This window comes from Miniopterus natalensis, chromosome 9, assembly GCF_054644295.1.
Source record: "Miniopterus natalensis isolate mMinNat1 chromosome 9, mMinNat1.hap1, whole genome shotgun sequence".
Classification (NCBI taxonomy): Eukaryota; Metazoa; Chordata; class Mammalia; order Chiroptera; family Miniopteridae; genus Miniopterus; species Miniopterus natalensis.
In genome coordinates this window covers 47,855,604-47,869,868 of record NC_142089.1, presented here as the reverse complement: position 1 = coordinate 47,869,868, position 14,265 = coordinate 47,855,604, and the positions used below count along the sequence as shown (strand labels likewise).

The following is a 14,265-nucleotide window of genomic DNA, read 5'->3' as shown; positions in this document are numbered from 1 at the left end:
TCTAGTGACACAATATCATGCCTGCCTAGGTTCCCCAGAGATGAGATGTCAGGAACTAAAGCAGGTTAGTGGGGGTGATATTTAGATATTTCTGGGATAATGGTGGTGGGAGTTGATGTTACATATACACACACACACCCCTTGGCTCTTCTTAAACAAATAGACTAAGAGATGGAAAGACCCCTTCGGAGGCATACAATTTTCCTACCCACAGAAATCACTGTTTTTTTAAAAAACCTCCCTAGAATTTGCATATCTTCAATGAAGTAGTCAACTGGGTAACACTATTTAGGAAACTCCTTATACATTGTTCTGAATTCCATCCCTTTGTAATTTCCATCTCTAGAGCCCAATTCTCTCTTACACTGTAATGCAGATGTCTAATTCCCTCTTCTACAATATAGTCCCTTACAGGATGCAATTGCTTCACTGAACAGTTAATTACTGAGCATGAGTCAGGTGCTGTGCAAAAGGCAGTGGGAACAGAGCTGTGCATAAGACCACAAACCCTACCAGCCCTGGTGTGGACAGGCTAGAAGAGCCTGGCCAGGAAAACATACTTCCTCACTTAGGTATCTCCAGATCCTTCAACCACTTCTGGTATGATAATTTTTGGATCCCTTCACATCCTAGCTACCTTCCTTTGAAAACACATAAATTAAATTTTTTTTTTCATCACTGCCATGTAAATTCGTTTTATTCCTTACTCTCCATTTATAGTTTACACAACGTCAGACTTCTTCCTATATTTCCCTTTGAGATTCTTCTTCATTTGGTTTATGGAGAAAATATTTCTGAATTGCCAGCTTACACTTTGTTAAGCACTGTGCAAGGAAGTGAGAATTACAGTGAAGTGCACATTGGCCTGGGTGTAATCTACTGGCGGGGCGAGGGGGGGGAACACATGGGTACAAACAGCCATAATCCCTCTCTCAAGTGCTATCACGGAAACAGGGACAAATGCTGGGAAAAGTAAGGAAAGTCAGCTGACAGCTTTCAGGATGGTACTGGAATCCCAAGAAAATTCTTTATTTTCACTATTTTATTATTTTCTTCAGCTCTGTGCTATTATTTAAAGTATTTTGAAGAGGGGTCCTTTAAGAGCTCTGAGTGGTAAACCTGTTGTTCTGTATTTTTTAAAATCAACATTGAAAAGAGGATATGAGAAACTTACAGTAAATAATCATCGTGTTAAGCTTTGTATACCCGTATGTATAGTGTTTTACATCTGATAAAATGCCTTGATAAGAATCACCTCTTTAATCTTCACATTTTCTTCATTTTATAGATTTGAAAACCGAGGCTCTGAGATTGTAAGAAGCGTGAGGAAGTGGCAGAACCAGCACTCAAAACCATCCAGGACTCTCTCTAAGCCTGGGGTTTTTTTACATGCTATAGCCACAACACCATTCCTAATAAAAATATGGATTCAACATGAAAATGGAAATAAGGACATACATTGTGTCTTGAAACCCCATAAAGAGAGAAAGCTAATCCATCAGTAGGGGGACCATGGTAGCTCTGCTCCTTGGCAACAGACTCTAAGGAGCAAAGGGCAACCTCATTACATTCCCCTTCCGCCAACTCACATTCAAGTTGGGGGAGCCTGGGTTTGCTTTTCAGGTCTTTGTGCACTCTCCCCACCCTTACTTCTGTAAATACGTGATAATCCCAGAAGGTTATTTGGTTTTCCATTAACAACAGTTTCCTGTCTTAAGGCTCCAGGCACATCAGATGACAGGTCACACACGAGTTCTATTGCCGCCTCTTTATAAGGCAGTGACACTACTGTGTTATCACAAATATTTTCATTTTGCCTTCAAAATGACAGGGCATTAAAGTTATTCTAGTTAATAAAATGTCATAGAAGCTTATGAAATTAATTATAAGGATAACTGGGGTTTAAAAAAGAGAAAAGCAAATAGTCTCTACTCATCAGTCCTTCATATGTTTTTACCCCTGGAGTATATCTTATTGCTTTGAAATCAAGAATTCTATCAGTTCTAATTTCCTTCTGCAAAGATCTCCCTGACAGTCCTGTGATGGGGTGTGGCAGACGTGCTTAATGATGAGGCGTTCACTTCTGTGTCTTGGGAGAGTGGAAATATATCAAACTCTTGGCTCAACATGGTTAACTTAAGTGATAGAATGTTGCTGGTTTTCATTAAATTAAAATTATTGGGGTGACGTTGGTTAATACATTATACAAGTTTCAAGTGTACAATTCTATGACACATCATCTGTATCTGTGTGCTCACCACCCAGATCTCGTCTCCTTCTGTCATATATGTGGCCCCTATATTTCTTCATCAACCTCCCACCTCCCTGCCCTCTGGTAACCACCACACTGTTGTCTGTGTCTATGATTTTGTTGCTTTCAGTGTTACATCCCACATATAAATGAATTCATATGGTTCCTCCTGTCCTTTTCTGTCTGTAATGTCACTATTTAATATTTAATACCTACACTGAAAATATAAAGGACATCCCTGACTTTGCAGTCAAGAATGGTGAAAATATATTCTTATTAATTTATGAGGTTTAAAAATGGGAATTGTCTTTCTTTTTACAAAAATCGATTAGCTCCAGGCTGCCCAAGGCCACTGGAGACAGTCAGGAAGGGCTGGCTTTCTGCACCTGCACCAGCATTTTTATTTGGTGTTTGGGAAAAGCTAGATATACATCTTTCTGACCCCAGATCCCTCTCCAACATCCCTGCTTTCATTTTTCCAACAGGCCACCAATAGTTTTCACCACCAACTACAAGTGCTGAGAGGTGAACCTGGCTACTCCTTCAGCTTCCCAGCTTCAGCCAGTCCTTATAGGACTTGCCACAAAAACCTGACTTACCCATCACATCTGGACTCAGTGTGTCAGCTACAACTCGGCAGGTCCCCAAATTCTGATCAGTGCTGTGTTACTTAAATATACTGCTTTGGGAATGACACAATTTTAAATCAGCTTTATCAATAACACATGTTTTGGCTAAATGTAACACTTCTTGCTTTAGAAGCTGAATAACACTACGGAAGTGCAGTTAAAATAAATATTTACCAAATGAATGGAAAGAGTCAAAAGGAGCGCTTGGTCAAAAATAAATTTTCAGGCGCTGATGTCAAACAGGCAGTGCTTGCCTGTCCTGCCGGTTCCGTAGTTCGCTCTCCGCTGGGCCCCACAGCTCAGTCCTCCACTGTGCTTCAAACCTCGGAGTCTTAATGGGCAGCTGGGCTGTAGAAACCATCGGAGAGGAATTCGCAACCTCCCCGCGTTCACGCACAAACCCATGCTATCCATCGTCCTTGTTCTGAGCCGCATGTGGCCTTCGCCTGCCTCAGAAGCCAGCCCTCCTGCCCTCCGAGGAACCCCCTCTCTCGCATATTCTCCACCTCCCCAAGGACTGGCTCCTTCCTATAATTTTTAAACATGGCTAAGTATCTTCCATCACAAACAAACAAAAACAAGCATCACCTCCCCCAACAGCCCTTTGTATGGTGGGCGATTTCCTCCATGTTTCCACAGACAGGGCCCATTTTCCATTCTCTCCCCCCTCCTCCCCTCACCAATATTTGACACCCTCTGCTTTTTGAAACACTGTTTTCTTTGGCTTTCGGAACCCCACTGATTTTACCCATTTCCCTCCTCTCTATCAGCTTCTTCTTCATCTGCTTTTGCTGCCTCACGGTCCTCCACCCGGCCTGTCAGTTTCCTCGGTGCTCAGCTTTAGACCCTCTTTTCCCTTCTCAAGTCTGTTCTCTTTCTCCAAGGGTTGTGCATCCCCACTGACAGCTTCCAGCTTCTACCTTATTCAGCAGCTCACAAGTGAACGGACCTTCCCCTGAGCACCGGACCTGTATATTTGACTGTTCACTCGAATTCTCTACCTGAATGCATTAAGGCACTTTGAACTCAGCATGTCTAAAATGACACTTACGCTCTTTCCTTACGGAACTGGTGTTTTCTTGGTGTTCTTTCTCTGTGAATTCCACTGCCATCCGCCCAGCTGTGCAAGTGAGAAACCCAGGCATCATCTTCAACAGCTCACTCCCCTTGGCTCTCACACCATCCCGACATGAGGTCCTGTTGATTTTGCCTCACAAGTGCCTCTCAAATACATCCCTTCCTGTCCATCTCTCCCACCGTTGCTCTAGTCAGTGCAGCACCCCCTTCTGTCTGGACCACTGCAGCCTCCCACTGGACTCCCTAGATGCATTCTTGCCTTCCTCCAAAGTGCTGTGCACATTGCAGCCAGCACATTTATTTTTAAAACACAAATATAATGTTGACACACCATCCCACTCCTTTCCTCCAAACAAAACAAAATTGCTCTTCAAGGCTTCCCACTGCTCTCAGGATAAAATCACAACACCTAACCTGCTTTACAGAGAGCCCTCATCTCCAGGCTCGTCTCAAACAGCCCTTCCCCTCCCAGAGCACTCCAGCCGCACTTGCCTTCTTTCAGATTGCTTTTCTGCTTCTGCATGCTGCTTCCTCCGCCTGACCATCCCTTTGACTCCCTATACTTTCTTATCTCACCTTGTCACATATACTTTGTTACCTCTTAACTCATCTTGCTGATTTCAACTCAAGTGCAATTTGCCTCACTGACCCCATCTCCACATTGCACTATGTACTTCTCCCAAGCCCTGAACACAGTCTTAATTACAGATCTATGTGACTGTTTTATTATAATCTATTTCTTCTATAAGCTCCAGGACAGTAGGTACTGTGTCTCCTTTTGCTCCCATTGTATCCCTAGTACCTCATGTAGAGCCTGGCACATCAAATATTCTCAATATTAGATGAATGGATAAGTGCACTAATAACGTTGAAGGCATAGACGAAGCGTTTGTGTAGTGAGAGAAGAGGTCCTATGATGGAACTTGGTGAACACAGTGTTTCAAGAGGAAGGCAGAAAAACCATGTTTAGGGAAGGAGAAAAAGAAAGGAATGACCATAGAGGTGGCATCAGCCAAGGGAGCCAACAGTTGTGAGAAAGCAGTAGTCCTGGGCCCCAGACCTTGTAAGAACTGAGAGCTAATCCTCCTGACCTGGCAGTAATGAGATGATTTTTAATGGTCCCTTAGGATAACAGAGCAGGCAGAAGCTGGTTTATAGGGCAGAATGGGAGGTGACGACACAGAATCATCAGAGGGGCCTTCTCTTTCACCAAATCTGTGGTTGAAGGAAAGGGTAGAGGAAAGATAGTCTTCCACTTGACATTTCTGTGATACTTGGCACCTGTTCATGGCTCCTTCTTCCTTTAAAGTGGGGCTGGAGGGGTGGTAGACAGAGAAAAAGGTACTTCAAGGATGAGAGCCTTGAGAAAGATAAAGCAATGCCCATGAATAAATCAAGGTCCCCGGGGGAGATGAAAGAGATGAGCTCAAGGACGTGGGTGGACAGTGAGCCAGAAGATTCTCTGTTGTTGGACGCATTTACATTAGGGATTGATATGCCTTCCTGGGGTAGTGACCCCTTTATCATTACGTAGTGTCTCTCTTTATCCCTGATAACTTTCCTTGCTCTGAAGTCTGCTTTAAAATTTAGTTACTCCCGCTTTCTTTCGATGAGTGTTAGCATGGTATACCTTTCTCTCGCCCTTTATGTCAACAACAAAACATTCCTAATTCCTCCCTCCTGTCCCTTGCATCACTGCTGCCATTCATTTCACTTATACTTAAGCATGTACAATCAAATACATTGTTGCTGTGATTGTTTTGAAAAAACTGCTATCTGTTAGAGCAATTAAGAATAAGAAAAATAAAAGTTTTTATCTTACTTTCGCTTATACATTCTCTTCTTTACGTAGATCTGAATTTCAGACCTATATTCTCTCCCTTCTCTCTAAAGAGCTTCTTTTAACATTTCTTGCAAGGCAGATCTGCTGGCAACAAATCTCCTCAATTTTGGTTTGTCTGAGAAAGTCTTTATTTCTCCATCACTATAGAAAAGCAATTTTTTCCTCGGGCTTCTTTCAAGATCTTTCCCCTTTATCTTTTACTGCAGTTTGAATAGGATATGGCTAGGTGTAATTTTTAAAAATATATTTATCCTGCTTAGTGTTCTCTGAGCTTCCTCTATCTGTGGCTTGGTATCTGACGCTAATTTGGGAGAAATTCTCAGTTATTATTGCTTCAAATATTTCTTCCATTCCTTTCTTCTCCTTCCAGTAATCCCATTACAGGCATATTACACCTTTTGTCACTGTCCCACAGTTTTGAATATCCTGTTCTTTTTTTATTCAGCCTTTTTTTCTCTTTGCCTTTCAGTTTTGGAAGTTTCTATTGTCATGTCCTCACCCTCAGAGGTTCTTTCCTCAGCCATGTCCAGTCTATTCAAGAGCCCATCAAAGGCACTCATTTCTGTTACAGTGTTTTTGATCTTTAGCATTTCTTTTTGATACTTTTTAGAATTTCCATCTCTCTGCTTACATTACCCATACATTCTTGTATGTTGTCTACTTTTTCCATCTAAGCCTTTAGCATATTAATCAAATTTAAGAAAAAAACAACTCCTTTTCAGATAAAAGTTGAACATTCCTGCCATATCTGACTCTTGCTCTGATGCTTGTTCTATCTCTTCAAACTGTGTTTTTACTTTTTAATATGTCTTGTAATTTTTTGGTTGAAAGCTGGGCACAATGTACTCTGTAAAAGGAACTGCATGCAGTAAGCAAACTTCGTAATGCAGTGGCAAGGTGTGAGGGGGGGACGGGAGGTGTTCTCTGAAATGCATGTAGTCCTATGATTAGGTCTTGGTCTTCTGGTGAGCCTGTGCCCTTGAGCTGTAAACTTCACCAGCACTTCTTAGGTGTTTTCCCCCTTTGGTGGGGGCAGAACAGCGGGAGGTGGTGGGAGGTGGCATTTCCCTTCCCCTAGTCGTTAGGCTCTGCTAAAGCCCCAGCAGGTACGGTTCCGGTAAAACAGTTTCTCCGGAGAGCAGACCTTGTTAAGAAGAACACAGTGCTCTGGGTATTTCAAAATGGTTCCTTTCTCCCTCCCCCGGCCAGAAGCACAAGGAGATTTTTCTCTGATACCCACTGTGGGAACCTGGTCAAGTTCCAGGAAGCAAAACTCACAGAAGTGTGGGGACCTTTCTAACCGGGTCCCCCTGGAGTTTTGAACTCTCAGGCCTGCCCACACTGAGCCTCCAGCAATTTGTCGATTACAGTTTGGGCCGGTGGGTTTCTGTCCCGCTAAGTTGTGATTCTCTGACTCTACCTGCCTGTCTTGCCGATTTTGGGTATAGGGGTTTGCCTTGTGATCTCAGTTCTCTAACAAACCTAAGAATTGTCGATTTTTCAGTTTATTTAGCCTTTTACTTGTTGTTAGGGCAGAGGGGCAACTTCTGACTGCCTATATGCCAGGTCGAAACCAGAAGTGTTCAGACAATTATTATTCATCTAGCTGAAGCTATGGTGGCCTCTGTCACCCACAGAAAGACACCCATTCCTGCAAAATTCAGTCTAAGTCAAGTTTGGGGCAAGAAGAAAGGGATGTTCACATTTTTGGAGCATTGGTTTGTACGAGGTAATTTGCACTCCTTACTTACCACAACAGTTCTTAGTGGAATTATCATCATCTCAAAAGAGTTATTAGCAAGTTACCAAAAATCACACATTAAGTAGAAGAACTAGAAATCCTTTTATTGGCTTGCCTTTGGAAGCTAAGAAGGGAGGCAGGGAATGTGCTCCCCACTGGGAAACCTGTTGTATAACCCAGCAAATTACTCTTTGCTTAATTTCTTACCTATGAAAGAGAGATAATAATTCCTATTTCCTAAAGATGTTGTGAGGAATTAGTGAGATAATCAAATTAAGAAACTGAGCACCATGTTTAGTATGTATTAAGTGCCCAATCAGTGCTAAAAAATATTATATGTACCATTATATCACTCTCATCAATAACTTCTTGCTTTGTGACATAAGGAAAGAGAACTTAACGCTTGTGAAAATAGCTTCTGAATATGTACATGAGATGTGTAGCCAGCCATTAAATTGGAGAGTGGTCAGGTCTATCTGCTTTATTTGTGACATGTATTAATTGAAGACAGGGAAAAAAAATCCCAGCCCACGTTCACCTGGCTTTCAGCCATTGCAGAGGAGCTCTGATGAGAGGTGGGAGCAAGTTTCAGACATTACTCTTCTAAAAAAATAAAGCCTGATTAGAGAATTGGATCATTTGCCAACTCTTTTGGAACATTAAAATATAGCAGTAGAGACAGTTCTTCTGCTGAGAGGAAAATGACACAGATACATTTCTTTGCTGTTGTTCAAACAGGAAATATATTTAACTTCCTGGCTGTGGTGTCCTTGGCCATCAGTCCCTTTGGTTTCCTATGGGTTAAGGGATAGAGACACAGGCAAATTCTTGGGCAAGATAACTCATGTAACTTCATTTCTATTGTATGTAACTTTTGACCACAAACCTTTCTTTAATTAATTGCTATTTTGGATCCGTGGGTAAGGAAGAGCTAAAGGACCAAATTTAATGTATGAAAGCTGTAGGCTACTACGATTTATCACGGGATATATGTTACTGTAAACATTTCTCAAAATGATTTATAATTCTAATTTTCAGGACACATTAACAAAGGCTACAATTAAAAATACCTGAACAGAGAAATGTTTTTAGATTTTAATTACCTGGTCTTCATAATCAGACCCTGTGTCAATCATCTCTCCAGAGTCCAACATCATCGAAGGATCAAGGTCACCGGAACCTAGGATTAGGAAAGAAAAGACTACCTGATGGAGGCTGTCTGTGTATGTCTGTAAAGCAAACAATCTCCCACTAGGTTTCCATATTGTCCTTATGATTACATTAAATTTGCAAACATTTCCAGGCTCTTCCCATCTGCCAGGAACTGTCTGGCCTGCAGACAGAAAATGCAAATGCTGTGGACACTGTCTCCACCCTTAAGAAAAAGACAATCTCGTGAAGGAGATGGATTCATCAAAAGCAAGGTTCAGAAACCAAAAAGAAAGGGCTACTAATTCTGACTAGTAGTGGAGGTGACGGTGGAAGTGGGATTCTTCATGAGGAACTGATCCATGAGCCTGAACTGTGAGGGTGGACAGGGTTGTCCAGGAGGGGAGCAGGTTAGGTTGTGCACTAGAAACTGAGGTGGAGAGAACATCATGAGAAAACTCCAGAGTGGGGGAAGAGCAAGAGCTACCTAGAAATAAGAAATGCTGAGTTGGCTCAGTCCATGAAAGCCTGAGCTTTTCCTCCAGCCTTTGTATCACCTTAGTCCCGGAAGGTGAGAAAAACCAGGTCAACTTAAGGTATTAATAGGTTTTTCCCTCCCTCAGTACTACTGATTACATTGAATTGCTTACCCGGTAATCCCCAAAGGCTCAAACTTAAACTGGTAATTTTCATAATGGGGCTCCCGGAGCACAACTGATTCACTGTCCTCATCTAAGCACCCCTTCCTGCTGGGAAATGCAGGGGTGGGCAGAAGTAGGTCTACAGTTGTCATACAAATAAATAATACTGTAATAAATAATAATACAAGAATAAACTCACAACTGTAAACCTACTTTTGCCCACCCCTGTAGTTATCACCTAACTAGCCAGAAAGACAGAATTCAGTGCTGCCTGTAAAACGCTATGCACCCTATAAAAAAATAAACAAACTACCCCACGTTTCATTTTAAACTTGGCCTTGCCAAATACTTCTTGGCCATGGTATGCAATGAGTAATGTTGAATGAAGATGGATTTTTAATAAAAACGTCAAGCACCGTACACTCTTCTCAGGTATGGACCCCTCCAGGAGGCTGCTTTCCTACTTTCTCCCAAAAAGAGAATGAAGGTCAGTCCTCACATAGTCTTTTCTGAACCTTCTCTTTTTCTTTTCTTCTCATTGTTATGCTATTGTTTATTGTTTGTATCTTTAAAATTTTTTCAAAGGACGATAAAATTTTCCAAAATGGAGACACTTGACCTGTGAAACCATTTTGGAAAAGTAACTAACTGTAGAGTTGCCACATACGGTTGCATGGGTGTGTGCACAATTCTAGGCCCTTGACAATTTCATGGTTAATAAGGTGATCGCTAGAATGGAGTGTGGGAGACTATGTACCACACGCTATAAACAGAGCGAAACTAGAAGGGTGATAAAAAATTTAATTATATATACAATTCTTAAAAGTGGGATTATTATATATAATGACATTATCTTTGTGCTTCTGGTATTTTTCAAATAAAAAAATGTAAAAGATGTGTCTTAGGGCCAGGATCCTTGACTGTCTCAAAGCCCAGTTTAAAGACCAGTTGGCACATATGCGTTGTGAGGCAGTGAAGATGTTAGAAGTAAAATGCATTATTTTTCCATTATAAGAGCCCGGGCATCTTAGAACCAGTATTTCACAGAATCCCACCCCCTCATTTTAGAAAAGAGAAAAATGAGCTGCAGAAAAGTTAAATTACTTGGCCAAGGTCATGCAGAAAGTGAGTAAGCTAACGACAGAAGGCATAGGCCCCATTTCTCCTAACACAGCCTGTTGACTCCAAATTCTAACCAGGAGCCATCCCAAATGGCTTCATAAATATGATCTTTCATTCTAGTCCTCGACAGGAGAGGACCTGGAGGATCTGCCATCTCTTCTCCATTCTGAGAAAATGAGGAGCAGTGAATGGCTGAAGATGAGGCGTGTCCCTGGGTGGCTGCAGAACTGAAGGAATTGGAAGTAGAATCAAAGACTGTCGCTCTAGCCTGTGGCAATCGAGGGGCTGCTAGTGACAGCCTCATTCAAGGGATGGCAATTTTGTTTAGTTTTCACTACTTTCACAGTATGGATAGTATTTACCACTGCCTCGTGGAAGTGGTGATAGGTACTCAAACAATTCCCTCATCTCGCATATATATTTACAGTGATTCATATGAAGTGAGAGGCATGATATGAGCACAAAGGCTTGTTAAACATATAGGTGTTTCAGTTCCTGTGTCCTACTTACTTTATTTAATTAGAAACTGTTCTTTTGGTTGCTTAAAAAAAGTAAAAAGTGAAGGGCCTCATAAACAACCCAGTTAAGAGATATTATACATTATTATTTGAAACTGGAACAAGATTATTAGAAAATGATTTTCACTGAGAGAATGAAGAGATCTTCGTTTTTTTAAAAAACCAACCTGTGCTTATAAGGAAGAAAAGATTGGCTTTCCCAATAAAATGCTTATAACAGGAATTTTATTGTATGATAAAGGGATGGGATTTCTTGACACACTGTTGCTCTTGGCAACAGTACGAATATACCATAGAAAGCAATAGACAAAGGATATCATTATCAGCTCAGATAATGACTGAATAGCTTTCATTTTCTTTTGTATTGGTTGCTTGGTTTGCTGAAAATGGGATCTTGAATAACAGTCTAAGGTCTGACATACAAAATAGGAAGGTAAATATAGCCATATGCACACATTTTGCCTTCTTTCGTTGGACAATTTAACATATGAAACAACTTCAACGAATGATCTTGTTACCCAAAGAAGAGAGCAAAATTAGGACATCTGACAAAAGTGATAGTATGGCTTTTATTTCCCCCAATTTTGAATTTCTTGATTTCGTTTCATCTTTAAAAATATCCTTTCTATAGATAACAGAGAAAAATATGAGCTGAAATAAAACCCCATAGGGAGCACTCAGTGTCACCAGACTTAGATGCGGAATGGTCTTTGGAAGTAGTATTTTCAGGTTGTCTCCTTAAGCGGGGAGATGACACAAACTGGCTTTAGAGGTACCAGAAGGCTAACACACTGCTTTCTGGGATAATGTCACAGACGTTTTCCCTCCTAGAGGATCTTCAATCGGAAGTTTTAGAAAAGTCCTCTTCCCACTTTGAGTACCAAATAAAAAACCACTCCCTCTAGGCAGGGCTCACTGGCAGTGAAGGGCAGGTAGACCAAACTCCTCCAGCACTTCACCTGCCCTGTGAGGAAAGCAGTCTCTCCTGTCCTGTCTCTTCCACTAAACTATGGGCAGCTTTGGGTAGAGCGTATTTCATCTCTGATTCTAAGAAGGATACTTCGAAATTCTATGCATTCCATATGTAGGTGCCCAAGGACTGAAAAATGAGTAAAGGGACATTTACATTTTACTTTTGCAGATCTGGGACCGTCTTCATTTGCTCCACAAACATTAAAGGCTCAATGAGTGCCTTAGGCATTACCACCGCCTCCAGCATCCAGCTCTAATTCCATCTAATTCCAACAAGTGTGGAAAGTGTTAGTAACAGGAGGGAGGAAGAGAGAGAGGGAGAGCAGGAACAGACCCAGGGGAATGGGGAAGAGCTGTATTGTGTAAGACGTGGTCTGCCTTGTGACCTCTCAAATCCTCAGCAAAGATGCTAACATATGTGTAGTCTTTTCAACGTGACGGCCACATGCTTTATACACATAAACCTTTTACTCTTTTTTTTTTTAACCTGAAACTAATGCATTTTATTTTATGTTTTTTATTTATATTTTTAATTGTTCAAAATATTACAGATGTCCCTTTTTCTCCCCATCAACCCCTTCCACCCCGCCACCCTACCCTCCTTCCCAGTCCCTCACCACACCATTGTTTGTGTCCTTGGGTCATGCAAAACGGTTTACTCTTAACAACAACTCTCTGAGGCCCAGAGAGACTGAGTGCTGGAGCCAGGTGCCTTTGCTAGAAGGATTAATGGAGGGCTGCAGGGAAGGGGAGACACTGCAGATGGGCTGGAAGGGTGCAGAGGTTCAGGGAATGGCATGGAGGCAGCAAATGTACACTCTGCTCTGGAGCCAAAGAAAATTTTGGTGTGGCTTTGAGTCAGCATACTCCAATGAGTGGCCCAGATGAGGTGACCAGAAGGGAAAGGTCTTATATGCCGTCTCCTATGAGATTCACACTGGATATCAAACCACACACACACACACACACACACACACACACACACACACACACACACACAGTCCTTGTGAAATCTTGCACTCTGAAAAGGGAAACAGATTCTTAACAATCATATTTCTAATTATATAATCACAATTGTGATAAATACCCTGAAGGAAAAGTTTGGGGTACCACTCAAGGGCCTAATCTTCTCTGCGATGGGGCCTGAGAAAGCTTCCTGAAGAAATCACATTTAATCTAAGATACAAAGTAGGATCTGACCAGGTGGTGGACGGGACTAGGAGTTGAGAGAGTACAGTGACGCAAAGAGGGCCAGGCACTTCCAAGTAACTTGTGCAAATGGCCAGAGGCAGGAAGACACCTGAGGTATCCAAGACCTTGGTGGAAGCTGGTGTGGGTGTTGGGGGAGGTGTTGCCTTAGAGGGAACAGGACCACTGTAGGAAAGCTAAGGATATTTTCGCCAGGTGAAGGGCACTGGTACTTAGCCTGCCGGGAAGTCACTGAAAGTTTTACTTTGTTTCATTTTTTTTTGTCAGGGAGGCAGGGTGATCAGAGCTGCATTCTCTGAGGATCCCCATGGCAACAGCAAGATTTACAACAGACAGGAGAAGCCAGGGATGGGCAAGGAATGACACAGCCTTCGATGAGTGCAGTGGGGATTCAGAACAAGGACTGGACTCCCAAGGTGTCCCTGAGAACTGATGATCAGTGTGGGCTGTGAGGGTAGGGGCATTTTTGCCTGACTCTCTTAAGAGAGAAAGACTACATGATCTCATCCATGTGTGGAATCTAAAAAAGTCAAGCACCTAGAAGCAGAGAATGGTGGTTACCATGGGCACGCAATGGGGGAAGCAGGGAGATGTTTGCTAAAGTTGTACAAAGTTACAGTTAGGTAGGCTGAGTAAGTCTATAGGTCTAATGCAGCATGATGACTGTAGTTAACAATGCTCTTTGAATACTGGAACTTTGCTAAGGGAATATATTTCGGGTGCCATTGACCACACACAGAAAAATGGTAATATGTATGTCAACTAGTTTGGCTGTAGCAATCATTTCCCTATGTAGTTCCCTAGGTACATTATAAGTTGTCAAATCATCAGGCTGCACATCTTAAATATATACAATTTTTATTTTAAAAATCTAAAAGAATTGAAAGGCATTCACATGGAGGTGATATGAGAGCCGCAGGGAAGCTGAGATGGTTCAGAGAGAAGAAAAGAGTAAAGGGACAAGACCTGGGGGCCGACAATTCAGAGCAGAGGAGACTTGTTTAATTGGGTGAGTCACCTCCGACGTTTCCATGCCTGGAGATTTCACCTACAAATGCAGGTTTCTGTTTTCTCTTGAAAGACAGAAGGATCTAGCAACACTGGCCCATTCCT

General features: G+C 41.9%; 1 protein-coding gene across 1 annotated transcript in view; it reads right to left on the bottom strand.

Moving 5' to 3' along the window:
• The window catches only part of AK5 (adenylate kinase 5), a 165,046-nt gene that overhangs the window by 63,293 nt on the left and 87,488 nt on the right, over nucleotides 1–14,265 (bottom strand). The window contains exon 8 of the mRNA XM_016216814.2: nucleotides 8,645–8,721. Coding sequence (XP_016072300.2) covers nucleotides 8,645–8,721 — 77 coding nt within the window. The remainder of the gene's footprint in view (nucleotides 1–8,644; nucleotides 8,722–14,265) is intronic.